The sequence below is a fragment of the Gossypium hirsutum genome, chromosome A11 (genome assembly GCF_007990345.1).
Source record: "Gossypium hirsutum isolate 1008001.06 chromosome A11, Gossypium_hirsutum_v2.1, whole genome shotgun sequence".
NCBI lineage: Eukaryota > Viridiplantae > Streptophyta > Magnoliopsida > Malvales > Malvaceae > Gossypium > Gossypium hirsutum.
Window position 1 is genome coordinate 5,875,565 of NC_053434.1, and position 17,175 is coordinate 5,892,739.

The following is a 17,175-nucleotide window of genomic DNA, read 5'->3' on the forward strand; positions in this document are numbered from 1 at the left end:
GAAATTAATAATAGTTGTATTGTGTAATTTTCATTTTATGTTTGAGCAATTATATGACAACTTTTAGGATATGAACAATGCATGCCAAATTTCAAAATTTTACGTTGCCACGTCAACAACTTACTATAATTGGTTGAATATGCTACCATAATTAGATTAGATCCTTGTAGACGATTATTTGACCGAACTCTGCAACGCGCCTAATCAATTTTAATGATGGACCAGAGAGAATGATCATGGCTGAAATGATATGGACATACCCAATTAAGACCCGAAACATGGCCCAGCCCACCTCTACCGAGGCGTAAAGTCAGTGGCTTGCCCTTCTCCCAAGTTTTCCCCCAAAATAAAAATCTTGCTCTCTTGCTCTCTTGCTCTTCATCCACCGTCCGGAAGCGCTTGAGGTTAGTCTTTCTTCTTTCTTTTAAATTTATTTGTCTGCTTCGTCAATGTTCTTGTTTCGGTCTGTGATGATGCTCGAATCTCTTTTGAAATTTAAGCAACCGTCCACTGAAAGAAGGTTTCACACTGTCGCTTCCGACTTGAAAATGGCTGTTGATTTATCTATATTTCTGCTCCATTACATGATCGGGAACTTAAGGGTTCCTGCGTTAGGGTTTTTCTATCGTTTAATTTTGGGATAATTGATGATTATGTTTAAGGGATGAGAGAAAAAAATTTGAAAGAAACAAGGAAGATCAATATCTATTTAAGATATTTAATTCTACGCTGTCCGACTAAGAGTGTTTTATGGTCTTTTTTCTTCTTAATTTTAGTTTCCCATGATCTCTGATTTTAATTTTTCAGGAAAGAAAGTAATGTTCTTTTTTTAATACATTGTTCATAGATTTAAGGTTGGTCACTTTTAATTTCCGTACAGCTGGAAAGATTTACAGTTTTAATTGAGAATTAGAAGTCTGGGCTTGTAAGTGATATTTCTTTACACCTTCATACTTTAGATCGTAGGTAGAAATAATGTGCTTGATTAAGATGAGTTAAATTTAAGGTCTATTGAGAACTGCTTTGATTTGGAATGGATAGGTGCTACTCGGAACTGGCGGTCTGGTTAAATGCCTCAGATTCAAATTAACAAAAATGGAGGAAAATATATATAATAAATATAACATTGCTCTCAGTACATGTTTGTGCACATTGATTTTGGAAAATCATCGGGTTTTCTTTGATGTTGTTTTGGCATGTCGGAGGCATGATTTACACATTACACGTTCCTTGATTTCTTGATGCATGAATTTGAGATGTGGATGTTGCATTTGTGGTGTTTTGCTGCTTAAAGTTGAAATCTGTTAACTCTTTGTGAAGAAAGAAATTTCTGTGATAAAATTGTATTTGATTGGATAGAAGGCAACAGTATTCACTTTTTACTTGAAAAAATCATGGTTTAACTGTGTCTTTTTATCCTTCCTTTTTTGTTTTTAGTTAATTTAAGTGTAGGTCAGCCTTAACAAAAAAATGTCTCGGAGATATGATAGCCGCACAACAATCTTTTCCCCTGAAGGCCGTCTCTACCAAGTAGAGTATGCAATGGAAGCCATTGGGAATGCTGGCTCTGCGATTGGAATATTATCAAAGGATGGTGTTGTCTTGGTTGGTGAAAAGAAAGTTACTTCCAAGCTTCTTCAAACCTCCACATCTACTGAAAAGATGTACAAGATTGATGATCATGTTGCTTGTGCTGTGGCGGGAATAATGTCCGATGCAAACATCCTAATCAACACTGCTAGGGTGCAAGCTCAACGATACACATATGCTTACCAAGAGCCAATGCCTGTTGAACAGTTGGTTCAATCTCTCTGTGATACAAAGCAGGGTTATACCCAGTTTGGTGGTCTCCGCCCATTCGGTGTTTCATTTCTTTTTGCAGGATGGGACAAGAACTACGGATTCCAACTTTACATGAGTGATCCTAGTGGTAACTACAGTGGATGGAAAGCTGCAGCTATCGGTGCCAATAATCAAGCAGCTCAGTCAATGTTGAAACAAGATTACAAGGACGATATCACAAGGGAAGAAGCCGTTCAACTTGCGCTGAAGGTGCTGAGTAAAACCATGGACAGCACCAGCCTTACTTCGGAGAAACTTGAACTGGCTGAGGTTTTTCTTACACCTTCTGGGAATGTGAAGTACCAGGTTTGCTCACCTGATTCTCTGAGCAAGTTGTTGGTGAAGTTTGGAGTGACCCAACCTGCCACTGAGGCTTCTTGAGTTAGCTTTCTTTATTTTCCATTCATCGTTTTCCCGAAACTAGTTTATCGTCTTGTTTTTAGCTATTGTTATATACTCTGGAAAATGGAATTGAGAACTCTGTCGGTTAGCTATTGTTATATACTCTGGAAAATGGAATTGAGAACTCTGTCGGATCGATATGTTGCTTGCTTTGAACTAGACTTGGACTATATTTTATGATATTTTGTTGTGCTGAAGAAAATGGTGTTTTCATTTTATCTGGATAATTCTTTGGGTACAAGTTTGATTGGTATGTGACATGTTTTGAAGAATATACATCTAGTGTCATGGTCCTAGAAAATAATCGTATACTATTGTCGGATTGGGTATGTAATGCTATATGTAATTTTGGACACTTGTGTTTTAGATGACAGTTGACTTTTTTATTATATATAGGCATATTTATCTAGATATATCAGCTAAATGTAACTTTTAACTACCTCACTGTGCATAGTTCCTTACCAAAATACTCTATGATTCGATGGTAAGGTCTATGGTTCAACTGTTAGGTTTAAGTTTCACCTCAATATTTGAAATAATGTGCATAATGGGTAAATACACCTAAATTGGTTGCTCAATTTTAACAAATTATAAAATAGTTATTTAAAATTTTTATATTTATATCACTTGTTGATATACAGTTTTTTTTGTTTACTGCACCTACACGAATTAAAAAGTCTAGTTTTTTTAAAAATATATATTTTTAAATAATTTTAAATGTTATAAATCTACGGATTAAAACAACTCCTATAGATATTAATCCTTCAATCAACATATTAATTGTTAAATTACGATTTGAAGATCACTAATTGAAATTTAAAAAAAAAATTTAACCCGACTTACATTAAATAAAAAATTTCAGATATTTTAAAATTTTGAAATATCTAATAATGACTTTGAAACTTATAAGTTATTGAGCTTCTTAAGTGTAAACATTTACATAAAAGCCTCATGAATACAAAACAAGGCTCAAAATATTAAATAAAAAATTTATAAATATTTACAAACAATTTACCAAGTCTGTCTACTTAGAAGAAGAATACCCTAAATTGAAGTATGGTCTCCATATCATAAATTTCATGTGGTAATTAATAATTTAGTGTTACTAGAAAATTATTGATTATTAATTAACAACCCTAAATTCTTCTCTCCTCCCTCGTTTGCGAAGCTTTTAACCCGTGCATAATCTTATATTATTGAAGAGTACTCGGAAATGTCAGATACACAGATAACACGTATACTGAATTTACCAAATGACTTTTTGTATATTTAAAAAGTTCATTCTCTATACTCATGATCAAATATAAAGCCATGGTCGAATTTAAGAAAAAAAGAATATGAAGGTCCGTGTCTGGGTACCATCATAACTGTGCATTTACTAAAGAGTCCAAGATAATAGCCATGCCATCAAAGAGTCCGTACTCAAAAATGTTGGAAAGGAATCCTCTTTACAAGCACTCCTACAAACAGACGGATTGTGAAAAACTCAGACGCCACGACTCAAAGGAACAGTCGGTCACCTTCCAGACGAGCAATAAAGGACACTGAATTAGAAAGGCTCCGACTGTAACGACACTTTACATGATTAAAATATCTTGAGGTTCTTTCAACTGACAACTGACAGCATCGGCAATGTAAATCCATCTCCATTCAAAGAAAAAACCAAGATATTTTGCAAACAGAAATTGCGGAAAGGCACCTACCTCTAGTTAGTCACTGAAATCGGAGCTACGAGAACTGCTAGCATTACGACTGTGTAATGACAAGCCTCTCATATGACCAGCCACAGCAGAACCGTCAACCTTTTTCTCCTGAAAGTACCTTTCTCTCTCAATGTGTTTTGCAGGAGGGGGAGGAATTGCAACAGCTGAAGGATGTCCATTGTTTTCATATGATGTTTCCGAAGGCAATGGTCGAATAAGTGGACGGTTTAGCCGTTCTTTTTCTCCCAGAATGTTTGATCCATACAATCCCACGTGTGGCTGCTCTCTAGAGCACTCTTCATCTTCCGGTCTTGCACATGCTTTCCCTTTTCGTATCCTATAAAGTTTTGCAGTTGAAACAAAACAATTTCATCAATGTATACAACCAACAATGATCTGCAAGAACTATAGAGTACCAAAACTTTATCCCTTTATACATCACTATTCCATCTGTTAGAACTAGAATGGAATAGTTCAGCTTTTTGGGAAATTGATGATCTAAATTCCAAAATAACAAGGTATAACACTCAAGTTCGAATCTGGAACCTACTGTCTTGTTGCCTATTGTGTTTTATTGCTTCTCTAATCCTTCTCTAGCATCCACTTCATTTTATACACGGGTCCTCTTGCAAAACATTAACCATTCATCTTTTATTAAGCTTTTGAGAGAATTCATCGACCAACCTAACATAGTCATCTCAAACAGCGAGCAGATAGAATCTTGGAAAGATAGACGAACCTTCTAAAGAGTTGCTCAGGCTCCTCTTCCTCTTCTTCATGGTTGAAATGATTAAGAGTTGATGGCGGCCTACTAGAAACAGTAGTCCTCCCAGAGAGAAGAGAATCATGTCTGATAAGAACATTCTGGAGTTGCTCATTCAATTCAATTGCTCGAGAAACCACCTTCTCATCCCTGAATATAAAAAGACAGCATCCAACAGAGTTACAATACCATAATAGTGGACTTCTATATGCATTTTGCATTAAAAAACATAATGAATTTGCCACATGCATCCTAGCATTTTGAAGACAAGAAACAAATAATCTCCAAGTTGGACAATTAGCTTAGAATTTGCTTGGGTGTAGGAAGTAATTCCACTTCAAAAATAATAATCTTAAAGCTAGGGATAACTAGCATATGATCATATATACAATGAACTATAAAGAATCATTGAAATTTTGATTTCCATGAAACTGCAAGCAACTTTGTACATACCTAGACTCCCCATATCCATTCATCCAAATAATCACTTTTATACGTTACTGCATGCCACCTAGTCTACCCTAGCACTTGGGAGTAAAAATTAATATAGCCAGCACATGTACCCATTGGTCCCTTGCCATTCAAATAAAGGAACTTAAAAGAAAGTAAAAGTCCCTTCCTCTCTCTGTTCATCTATTCATGGACATGTACAACACAACGGATGATGACTTATTAAAACCCAAAATCTACTGTGCTCATAACAGCCTTACCTAGAACTCATCACAAGATGCATCACTCGTTGCTTCTGGAATGAACACTGTTCCACAAGGTCAAGTGTAAATTCATCCTTCGCAGCCTAAAAGAAACATATCTTTGTAGTCAAAAATGGCATATCCAGGCTCATATTTTCATACATGCATCTGAGGATAATAAAATACATCAATAATAAAGCAAGGAAATATCACCCATACCTCAGGATTTTGAGCATCAACTGCATCAAGGACTTCTCTTAAAACCTCTAACGCATTACTAGCCTTCTGAATAATACTGTGGCAAGAGAAAAATAGACTTGAGGAATTTTGTTTTTCAGGCAAGACAAGATCTCATATTAAATGCATTGTCAATCTATTTAGCAAATAGCAAGCATAAAATTAAATTTTGACAGAAACTTGTGCAGATATAGCCCAAAAACAAACAAATCCCAACTGCTCCAAAAATGAATAAGCATCTTAGAGTTTAGACAGCAAAGAAAGAAGCTCAAATGTGGTCGTATGGTGTCTATATTCCAAGGAGTTATTTTTTTAGTAAGGTAGAATTTAGTTCATGTTTTAACCTTTGGCACAATGGATTGCTAAAAACAAATTCACATGGAATAAATAGTAATTTTTTTCCACAAGATAACACACAAAAACTTTTTTTTTGGGGGGGGGGGTTACCTGGACTCGGGAACAATCTGAGGCTCTGCTTCCTTTGCAACTGCCTCTTGTCTGGCGGAGGCAAGTTCACCATTAAGCGTATTACTTTTAATTGGTTGTGAAGTAGGTGGATTTGATGGTGTTGCATGAGGCCTTTGAGGAAATTCTACTCCAGCACTCTGGAAGGATTTAAAAAATAGAAACATGCAGTTATTGATATATTCACTTTCGATGTATCTGTGCTAATTAAGTGTGCTGTAAAGAACAAACAAGAGAAAATCACTTATGCAGGAGTTTAAACAGTCAGGAAAACAAGTTAAAACATTAGTATTGAAGTATAACTGCTATTTGATGAAACACCTTATGAAGCATAAGCACACTTTTTGAAAATGGAAAGCAATATGAAATACTGAAGTTGGGGTAAATTCATATGCACCAAGCTGTTCATTTCATAACCATGCTTTGAGAAAGCTAAGAAGAAACAATTAAACATCTAGTCATGCCCTAATATATCATTTATGGTGTAACTATAATTAGATATTGAAACTTTCACAATATAGCCCATGAATAGGACCAACTTCTTAGCATTTTGATGAGCAAAGGGTTGTAAAAATGTACAAGGAATCAAGGAAATAACACAGTTTAGATGTTGCTAGCCGACAAAAAAATGAGGGTCAAAGATAGTGAATTAGCTGCAGACATTTTTTAGTGCATTTATATTGAGGAAGTTTATCTATAATGTAGGTTGAGGAGAAGGCTTAGGAGAAGAATCCACGTAAAATAAACGAAATAGAAGAAAGAAAGGTGAAACAAGCAAAACCAATTTGCTTAGAGAAAAATGAGAAAAATTAAATTACTGAGAAATAATTAGTTAAACTTGGCCAAAAGACTTCAAAGACAAAGAGTAATGAAGGCCCTCGCCCTCACTGTTCCACCACAATCAAGAAGTAAGTACAAAAATCTCAACAGCAGCACTCCCAAGTCCCAACAACATACCTACCCATACTATTAAACTACTATACCCTCATGAAGAGTCAAGAGTGTATACTTAAGTTACAAACCTCCTATTCAAAAACATAAACAACAAACGTATAAAAAGCAGCAATCATATGATCAAACCAAACCTCGTAAACGCTTTGAATAACATCAATATTATGTCAAATGAAGAAAAAGACTTTTAAATTGTGTACAACTCATAAAGTTAGCACAGGGTTCCTAGAGGATACTTTTTCTCTAATCCACCAAAATGTACAACGTATGAGGGTTACACATGTTTCATGTCTGTACCTACCACCAGATCGTAGTATGCTGAATAGTACTGAGGGAACTTTCCAGAAGCACCACCAAGAGATGTTTGTGTAGCATCCAAAAGCAAAAAAATTCTCTCTCGCACTGGTAAGTCCGACTGCAACAAAAGAAAGAATAATAAGAAGAGCAATATAATTGTTAAAAAAACCCATGAAAAGCAAATAGTTTTTAGAAATGGAACAAGTTCACACCTTTTTCTTGACTATCTTCACAAGAATTGGGAGAATGCCTGTATCAATCACCAGCTTATGAACATTTTCACCAATATTGTTCATCAACATCTCCAATAGCTGCAAAAGTAGGTGTTAGAGAATGTATTTACCATATATAAAATAACATAATGTCATATTGTCATTAAGCAAAAATAGGGTATACTAACCAATACAGCGTATAATTGAGTATTTGGGTTTTTGCTCCCCAATCGTTTCTTAATTGCTTTAACAACATCTTTAGCTTGCCTGTATTACAAAAAGAAAAACACAAAACCAAGGAAAAGAAGAACTCTAATGAAATGAAGGCAACCCAAAAGACTGAATTGTAGCGCCAATTTCAACATAACTTAGTGACCATTTTCAACATAAATAAAAAACTAAAGGAAAATAAATCTACCTTTGATCTCGAGCAACTAACTCGCAAATTTCAATGTTCTTTGCCCAGTCCATCTCAGCCAATTTGTCACTTGTGGCAGAATTGACCAGCTCAGCAGCCATCTCTGCTTATTTCTGAATATAAATAAAACAAATAGAAATTTAAGAGCACCGATAGCAACCCAAAATACAACATGAATAGGTAAGGATGGAAAAAATACACAAGCAGATCACAGCATATACATATTAAGAAATCAGAAGGACTGATAAACTTCCAAACCTAAGTTATAAAGCCATCTTTAAAACAAAACTCAGATGAAAATAAGTAGCTCAAACTAAAGCCTTCCGTTCATGTATTTGGCATGCTGCAGATTATGCCTATAATATATAATTCAAATTTGTAGGCATTTAGCACTTCACATCTGTCATGTGCTTATTGGAAAGTACAATTTTGTTGGGAAACATTAAACAGTAATCTCCGGACGTATGACATTGGGTTAGTAACAGATACCTCAGTCATTTTAATGTTTATGACAATTGAAGAAGCAACTTTTATCACTCTGAAAATTTATTAGTGGACTTGAAGTATTATCTACACGTTATCAGGTAATACAAATGTCTAAGGTATGCACACACACACATATATATAAAGAAACAGTGCTTCAAAAAAAAACACTAGCAGCATGGTCCCCAACTTTAAGGTATTTATTAGTCCTGTGCTTTTTTTGCTCTCCATTTTTACTTAACCAAGCTGATTGGTTGAAAACTGTTGATAGAATTTTCAATAGCACTTAACGGTATTGAAATTAATATGGTAGAACCAACTCTTAATAGAAAATAACAACAGATTTTACATTTTTTATGTATCTGTTAATTCTTTCGCCATTAACACCGGCATTCCCATCTCATGTAAACCTATGCTGAACTAACTCATTGTATAAATAATAAGAACTGGTTTTCAGAATAGTCCGCAACCACTTCGTAAGTATTCACAACCATACATAGTACATGAATATGTGCTGTGAGTGCGAATAGCATATAAATAATCTGGTATTTCACACAGCAGAACATAAAACTTAAAGGAGTTCTCAAACACAAATGCAGAACTCAAAAAATGGTCTTGGAAAAAGTAAACTGGGCAATTAAATCACACGATAGAACCGCATGCACCAATGCAATAGAAAGAAAGGCCTTAAGAATAAGCAAATCAATGGTAGAGGTTCGTTCACTTAGTTAATGAACTCCTCAACTCCTTGGAGTAACCATACACACGTCCGATAAGAGAAGAGAGAAAATAGACTGACCGGTTCTTTTCCTTGCTAGCAGTGACTCTGAATTGCATACAGTTTCATTCGTTACTCTGCAAACAACAAATCTCAGTTGAGGAATACATTAAAGTAGAGATATTACAAGCCAATGGAAATAATCATCATCAGCATCATCGTGTATATATATATATATCTAAGAGAAACACATAATTCCTCCAAAGAAAAGAGTTAATTGGGAAAATCAGCTTATATTAAAAAATTATACATTCTCCTACACACTTAATTCTCAAACTAAGTAACTTGACTTGAACTGATTATTTTCGTGAGAATTATAACACTAAAGGACAAATAACAAAATTACAGGAAACAAAGTAATATGAATAATAAAAGGCAAAAATCTTGGATCTACTCTAACGTTCTCTTCTGTTATGTCATACTTTACTACTGGAGTTTAATTCAGCCATTCCTTCACTTAAATAGGTGCAGATCTCAAATACTTCCAATCTTATATATCTTTCTAACCAAGTATAAGTATAAATTCTCATAAAAAAAAAGAAAAAGAAAAACAGAGATCTAATTTCAGAAATCCAGACCACGACATACCTGTAAAGACGAAAACGACGTAAAGGAAGCTTAGGAACAAGTGATAAACCCTAGAAGGCAAAGACTGAAAGACGAAGCAAAGGATCAATTTACCAGAAAAAGGGAAAAAAATTGGAGATTTCTCGTTCTTTTCTTGCCTTTATAGCAATGTTAAATGGTAAAGCTTATTATTAGCTTAATATATAAATAAAATATAAATTTAAGAATTTTGCAGATAGGATTTTGCAGATAAAATAATTACTACAGAAAGGATAAAATGAAGTTTCTTTTTTAAAGCTTGGGCTGATTGATTGAAGCTTGTAGCAGCACCGCCATGCCCCCATGAGGGGCTGTCCAAAGCTTCCTTAAAAAGCGTCTCTTGCTGGGTAAGTCTAATGTCACTTGAAGGTGAGCTGTGTTCGTTATTATTTCTTTTTATTTTTCTTTTACGCGTGTCAAATAATTCTCTTTTTTAAGTCTCAACCATTCAATGAATAAAAAGATTTTCCTAATTAAAATTAAATAAATTCGACAAATAATTAATTAATAACGTTCTCATGTAAAAATTAACATATATACACCTTTTTCCATAAAAATTTAAAATATTAATATCACAAATTAATTTAATTTCAGTTGAATAAATAATTTATTTTTTTTAAAGGAGTCAGTAAAATTACTTAAAAGCTTAAACTATAGTGTTTTCCACAGTTGGTCACCTATTTTCTTTTTCGAAAATAGTACATAAATTAGGATTTCATTGCACAATTTGCTTCAATCATCACCCTTGCTGAAAAGTCACATTTTTAATTAAAATTTAAATAAATTAAATATTTATTGATAATTTTAGTACTTAAATTTTTTTAGTCAAAATTAATACTTAAACTACTTTTTTTCACTTCGGTATTTTTGTCAATCAATAGTTAGTCAACAGTAACATAGTTCAATCACTCAACTACATGTGGCATAAAAGTCATATAAGCATTGACCATTTGTTGAGTGTTGAATGATGTTGATTAGAATTAAACCCGGTCAACCTCCATCAACATTTAATTTGAATATATTTATTTTTAAATTATTTATATTTTCTACGAGGATGAATAATGTTGAGATAAATATTAAATTTATATATGAATTTTGATTTAGTGTAGTTATACAAGTAAAACTTGAATTATGATTTATATATACATAAATTTTTTATTTTGATTCAATTACATGTATTAAAATGAATAAATACATTTATTTATTTTCATATCAAATTAACATAATTATTTGTATATGTAAATATAGCAATGTAAAATGGTACTAATTCAATAATGTTATTAGTGATTTGTGAAAATTAATTCAAATTAAAAAAATTATATATAAAATTGCACAAAATCAAAGTTCATATATGGCATTGCACATTGGATCAAAGTTCATGTATAATATTAATATTTATCCCGTTTATATAATATAAAAATATCATAAATTAAATTTATTTTATATAATTTTTTAAGCTTTTACTTTGAATTTTTAATATATTAAGTTTTTTTTATATATTTTTAAAAATTCTATGTAATTAATATATTATAAAAGAATTATATAGATATTATTATTTAATGTATATTTTTATTTAAGGAGGTAAACGACTTTAAATGAAAATTTTGTCAAATATTAAGCTTAACATATTTGTTCAGGGTCGATTTCCCCGAAAGTTTAGAACTAACTCTTTTTTTTTTCTTTTTTTCTTAATTCTAAGTATGTTGATATAGATTTTAAATTGAATTTATAAATAAAATAATAATTTTTAGCATAAATCTTATTATATACTTTTATTATATTTGTTATTTTTAATATAATACTTAGAATTATTCATAATTCTTCTTAACTTTTAAATAAAAAGATAAAGCGTTTCAGAACACTCGAATCTACGTCTTCTTACATTATAACAATGCCAATATAAATTGAGATAAGACTCAATCAATAAATTAAATAAATTTTTAAATATATTATTTAAAATAAATATATCAACTCAAAAAAATAAGTTTAAAGCTTAAAGAATAAACGATTTAAAGGGGATTTTTACCTACAACAATATTTCATTTGACGCTGCAAGGTAAACATTGCAACTTGACAAATAGCTAAATCTAACAAAAAGTAGAACAACAAGTGTTTTAAATAAAATCTTGTCGGATAAATGTAAGTTTTAAGACCTTCCTTTAAAGAATAAAGTTGCAACTCTCGTGCAAAATAACCAACTCAACTGCAATCTAAGGAATAAAAATGAGACTAAACAACTATAAGAAGAGAGGTATAAGAAACTCTAGTTGTTGGCTTGATAGTTAGAAAGTTTATTAATTTAGGTATGGTTTGGGTTTGGTTTTGAGTCACACTAGTTATGTTACTATTAAGTTTTTGTGTTCTTATAAATCATTAAAAAAAGAGAGAGGTATAAATAAAAGGAATTTTTTTGCCATTCACCATTGGGTAAAAATATTATGGAGGTGTTTGTATTAAGAATCAATTTGTATTTTATTTTTTATTTAAAAAATTAAAAAATTAATCTTTGTATATTAGATTAAATAATAAACCGATTATTTTTTGTAAAAATTTTATTTATTTCTATTGTTAAAAACTGACACAGCTAATTGAATAATCAGACAATTACATGTGACATACTATATATATTTTATATTGACATATAAAAACTACTTTTTAATATAAAAAATAAATAGAATTAAAAAATCAATTTACTCTATATTAAAGACTGAATTTTTTATTTTTAAAGTAAAAACTTTTACCTCCACTATTTTCATTTACTCTTTTAAGCTCTTGTCCCTCTCGATACTAACAGCTTGTTTGGTTCAGTGTATTGGCTATGCCAATACACCTCTAATCGGTGGGCCCCACCTAATACCTCTCTAATCCGCCGTTTGGTTCAGCGTATTGCTAATACGCGTGTATTCCGTTACTTTTCTAATCGGTGAAAAGCACTGATTTCTATTCCCCCCCTTCTGCCCAGATTAGGTGACGCTTCAGCAAACCCTCCCTCTTTTACCCTCCCCCGATCCCCTTTGTTTCTCTTCTGTTTTCCACCTTCATCCGATTTGCTTCCTTGTTTCATTGCTTTTCTTTTCTGCCGATTTGGTCCCAGTTTATTTTCTTGCCTTTTCCTTTGTTTTCTTTCGTTTTCCCTCTTACCAAACACTAAATTTTCCCTCTCTTTCTCTCTATTTTCTTTCATAATACTCGGAGCGTAAAAAGAAAAAATACTGTAATTACTTTCTAGACGATAACTAGAGAGAGTGAAGCCAAGAACTTTCTGGAATTTTTAATCTAACCTTCTTCTTTTTTTGTTTTAGTTCAGAGAGAGTGTTTTTGAATTTCATCGTTTGTTAATTTCTTCTTTAGTTTCCTTTTTTTTTGCTACTTGATTCGGGTAACGATCAATATGTGAGATTTAGCTCTTTGATAGTCGGAATTAGAATGATGGAGCGGTTAATCTCCGTTTGTTTACAGTTGATTTTGGTGTTGGATTTGGTTTTCAGAGTTTCAGGAAATGCGGAAGGTTCGTCATGATTATTTCCTCTTATTTTCTTGTTTGAACTTTGAACTTTGCAAATGGAATTATTGTTAAATTTAATGTATATGATTCAAATTAGATGAATTTAGTAGCTATTGGATTGGTTTAGCAGTGGCATAAGGTTGACTGTTTGTTTTAAATTTCAATTAGCTTTGGTGCTGTAATTGGCTTGACTGGAGAGATACTTGCACGCTTACTAATTTATGCGAAAGTTTTCGATACAATTTTACGTTCTAATTCTCGATATCCAGTTTGGTTAAATTAACCAACGCGTTGTCTTCATCCATGTCTGTTGTCGTCTTGAACCCTGTTTGTTGTTTTGAATCTTTCAAGTTATAGTGGAGCTTTAGCGCTTTACAGTATTTTAAATGTTTCATGATATGATTTTAACTTCTTTGTTGTTATCTGTTTATGTGATGAAATAAATCTTCTTTACAGTATTTTAAATGGTGCAGGAGGTTGTATTATGCCATGCAGGGATCTTTCAAACAATAAGCTAGAAGGAGATATTCCAGTTAATGGTTCCTTTTCACTCTTCACTCCCATCAGGTTTTTCTCTTATGCTATTTCATGTTTCTCTCACCCTAACTTCTGATCCTCGTCGCCACTGTTTTATCATATCTATACTCTTAGGCTAGCCTCTTGAATTGCTGCTTCTTTTGTTCACAGTTTTGCTAATAATCGGTTGAATAATCCTCCACCTGCTCCGCCGCCTCCTATCACACCTACAGCTCCAATTCCATCAGGTTTGTTCTCGATTTTATTATTATTATTATTAATTATTATTAGCTTTTAATTGTGCTTAACTTTGAGGCCTGCTTCACTTTTATTTGTATTTATATAGATATTTGATTGGGAGTTGAGATATTCCTTTGTATTTTTCTTTGCATTTGCCAATTTTTTGGTATATTGCTGATCCTGAGCTTTTTTACATCTGGGTCTGTTTTTTAAGAAGGTGCCTTTGAGCTCAGATCTAAAATCTGATTATAATATTGCCTAAGATGGCTTTAGGTTCCTGTTTAAGAGGTACTGGCTGTTTTCTCCTCGTTTATTTCTTTAGTCTCATGTTTCACATTTGTGCTATGCTCTCTGTATTTGGTGCGCCATTTATCATATGTATGTTCTTCAGGTTGCCAATTTTTTTCTGACTGTTAATTATTAAATCTATTGTTAGCCTCAATTATCAAATATCTTCTCTTTTGCTTCTTCAGTTTGAGATGATATTCTGAGCTACTGATCACCTACTGGAAACTTGTATTATAACATTTGTTATTTTTAAATTCATGTGCTTGGTGAATGTGGATTGTCTTTGAATCGAAGTGGAATTGTTAGAAATTCGTGGATGCCAAATACTTTTTGAACTCTTGTTACAATGGACCATCTATTGATCTGATTTTTACATTGTCTAGAACGTCCGGAATCTCAAGCACCACTTGATTGGGCTGTAAGGAAACGGATTGCATTAGGAGCTGCAAGGGGGCTTGCATATTTGCATGATCATTGTGACCCTAAGATTGTACACCGTGATGTAAAGGCTGCAAATATATTGTTGGATGAGGAATTTGAAGCAGTTGTCGGAGACTTTGGGTTGGCCAAATTAATGGACTACAAAGATACGCACGTCACAACTGCTGTTCGTGGCACAATTGGTCACATAGCTCCTGAATACCTATCAACTGGAAAGTCATTAGAGAAAACTGATGTTTTTGGCTACGGTGTCATGCTTCTTGAACTCATTACAAGACAGAGGGCTTTCGATCTAGCTCGGCTTGCAAATGATGATGATGTCATGCAGCCATTACCTCTCAGAGCTGCACAAGACCTCATTAGATTCTTGCATCAGCCAGTTTATCACAGTCAGAGATTTAAATTGTGGCTTAGCTATTTTGAGATATATGGTGGAAAACTCTTTGACCTTTTGAGTGATAGAAAGTAATTCCCTTTTCTTTCCTTGCTTATTTATTTATGCATGTCCATGTGTGTTATCAATCAACTTCTTTCTTAAAAGCACTTGATTGAGTATGATGTGTAATAAATTTTAATTATCTTCTGGTTTGACCTTCTATTATGTATCAAGCCATTTGCCCTTTACACATTCTCTCTTTCAATATGTATTCTGGTATAAATGTGCATGCACATACATATTCGAATTTTTTAAAATTGGAACATTAGATATAATCAAGTAAAGAACTTGATTAAAAAACAAATATTCAATATATTAAAATTGGATCTGTAGATATAATACAATGAATAAATTGTAAGGTGATTAAAATTGAATGAATAAATTAGAAAAATTTTATTAAAAATAAAACTAATTAAATGTGTATATTCATATACACTGCATTAATTAAAAATATTTTTAAATAATTAAAATAAAAAATATTATTTTAATAATATTACATATATATCGATTTTTGAACCAGTGGCAACTACTTCAGTACAAAATAAAAAAGGTAATTAATAAGCAGGCTCATTCATAATTTTTTTCCCACAGAATGAATGATGTTATTTGCAAACAAAAGCCGTCCTCAAAAATCTTCTCCCAAATTTTTTTTGCCATTGATATAAATATAAACTGGTTAATGTGGTATATTAATATATAAAAGGAAATGAGTATATAAATTCATATAAGAATATTGATTATTAAGAATTTTATTAAATTATATATTTTAATTATAATATATTTAATAATAATTATGTTAAAATATGATTAAATTATTTATTATTGATATTAATAATCTTATTAAAATTTAATAACAATAACAATAATTATTTACCTAAACCAATTTATGCTAAGGGTATTCTAGTCATTTTAATTTTTTCCATTATACTATTACACCTCTATTCCATTCAACCAAACACAAGATTACTATTACGCCTCTATTCCATTACATTCAACCAAACAGTTGATTTGCTATTACACTTCTATTCCAATACACCTCTAATCTAATACACTTCTATTCCAATACACCAATACAGCAAACCAAACGTGCCCTAAGAGATTTAAGCATTAAATTGACCTTATGTTTTGCATGCTCTTTCTCATCCAAGTCCAAACCCGGTTGCCTACGAGCCCAGTCACGTCGAATAAAGCTGTAAACAAAAATAAAGGAACTAATAATTTTATTTTAAAACAAATTGGATAGAGATAGTAATTTGACACGCGACTACGTGGAGACAGTTTTAAATAACAGTTAAATTCATTTTAAAAAAATTAGAGCCATAAATCAACTGGCGAACTAACTTTCTAAGTACATAATTTAATTATAAAATAATTAATGAAGATAATTTTTTATATTTTTTGATTCTCTCAATGCAAGTCAATGTGCGACAGTGCGAGCCTAGTTGGTTTTATTTTATTATTATTATTATTATTTCTTTTTGGTACAAGTTTTATTTTATATATAAAATAATTTTACGTTTTACTTAATTTACTGGTCGAACCATCAACGACGGACATCAAATTCAGTAGTATTAGATTTTTTATACGCCCACGTGCAATCGCGGTGCGTAGTAGAGGTTAGAGGTCCATGGTGTTCTCAAAGTTTAATTTCTTTTTGTAGTTTAGTTTTTATAAATATATTATGGCTCTCTCAAATATATAATAAATATTTTATCGGTGTAAACCATAACAATTGATGCATACTAGCTTCAAAAGGTAAAACAAAATGATAACATATTTTCTTAAAAAGTATAGATTATATTTTTCGAGGAGCGAATGATCAAAATAACTTCTTAAATCATTGCCAATAATGAGATATTGTCACTTTAAAGGGAAATGTTATTATCTCAATTTTGTCCTT

At 32.1% G+C, this 17,175-nt stretch overlaps 3 protein-coding genes across 4 annotated transcripts; 2 read left to right on the forward strand and 1 right to left on the reverse strand.

Annotated features, from left to right (window-relative positions):
• Positions 1 to 255: 255 nt before the first annotated feature.
• On the forward strand, positions 256 to 2,462 carry LOC107924340 (proteasome subunit alpha type-4). Its single transcript, XM_016854736.2, has 2 exons — positions 256 to 404; positions 1,438 to 2,462. The coding sequence occupies exon 2, from the start codon at positions 1,471 to 1,473 to the stop codon at positions 2,221 to 2,223; it is 753 nt and encodes a 250-aa protein (XP_016710225.1). The 5' UTR covers positions 256 to 404; positions 1,438 to 1,470; the 3' UTR covers positions 2,224 to 2,462.
• A 1,102-nt stretch (positions 2,463 to 3,564) lies between these two features.
• Positions 3,565 to 10,270, reverse strand: LOC107924434 (TOM1-like protein 5). Of its 2 annotated transcripts, XM_016854882.2 has the most exons (12): positions 9,832 to 10,237; positions 9,265 to 9,320; positions 7,983 to 8,095; positions 7,753 to 7,831; positions 7,565 to 7,663; positions 7,357 to 7,470; positions 6,087 to 6,244; positions 5,622 to 5,697; positions 5,421 to 5,506; positions 4,687 to 4,860; positions 3,948 to 4,284; positions 3,565 to 3,704 (listed from the first exon to the last, which is right to left on the reverse strand). In XM_016854882.2, exons 3-11 carry the CDS (start codon positions 8,081 to 8,083, stop codon positions 3,954 to 3,956), a joined length of 1,218 nt encoding a protein of 405 aa, XP_016710371.1. In that variant the 5' UTR covers positions 8,084 to 8,095; positions 9,265 to 9,320; positions 9,832 to 10,237; the 3' UTR covers positions 3,565 to 3,704; positions 3,948 to 3,953. The 2 variants fall into 2 exon arrangements, with proteins under 2 accessions (XP_016710371.1, XP_016710369.1); XM_016854880.2 differs by having other exon boundaries at positions 3,565 to 4,284; positions 9,832 to 10,270.
• A 3,008-nt stretch (positions 10,271 to 13,278) lies between these two features.
• LOC107923300 (BRASSINOSTEROID INSENSITIVE 1-associated receptor kinase 1) lies at positions 13,279 to 15,390 on the forward strand. Its single transcript, XM_016853504.2, has 4 exons — positions 13,279 to 13,357; positions 13,828 to 13,921; positions 14,042 to 14,118; positions 14,782 to 15,390. Exons 1-4 carry the CDS (start codon positions 13,279 to 13,281, stop codon positions 15,306 to 15,308), a joined length of 777 nt encoding a protein of 258 aa, XP_016708993.2. The 3' UTR covers positions 15,309 to 15,390.
• Positions 15,391 to 17,175: the final 1,785 nt, after the last annotated feature.

Excerpts from the sequence above, each read along its gene's own strand:
- LOC107924340 (XM_016854736.2), top strand. The coding sequence starts at position 1,471 with ATGTCTCGGAGATATGATAGCCGCACAACAATCTTTTCCCCTGAAGGC.
- LOC107923300 (XM_016853504.2), top strand. The coding sequence starts at position 13,279 with ATGGAGCGGTTAATCTCCGTTTGTTTACAGTTGATTTTGGTGTTGGAT. Across the intron at positions 13,358-13,827 it reads AGTTTCAGGAAATGCGGAAG|GAGGTTGTATTATGCCATGC; the intron begins GTTCGTCATGAT and ends TAAATGGTGCAG. Across the intron at positions 14,119-14,781 it reads TACAGCTCCAATTCCATCAG|AACGTCCGGAATCTCAAGCA; the intron begins GTTTGTTCTCGA and ends TACATTGTCTAG.
- LOC107924434 (XM_016854880.2), bottom strand. The coding sequence starts at position 8,083 with ATGGCTGCTGAGCTGGTCAATTCTGCCACAAGTGACAAATTGGCTGAG. Across the intron at positions 4,861-5,420 it reads CATCTTGTGATGAGTTCTAG|GGATGAGAAGGTGGTTTCTC; the intron begins GTAAGGCTGTTA and ends TTTTATATTCAG. Across the intron at positions 4,285-4,686 it reads CCTGAGCAACTCTTTAGAAG|GATACGAAAAGGGAAAGCAT; the intron begins GTTCGTCTATCT and ends AAAACTTTATAG.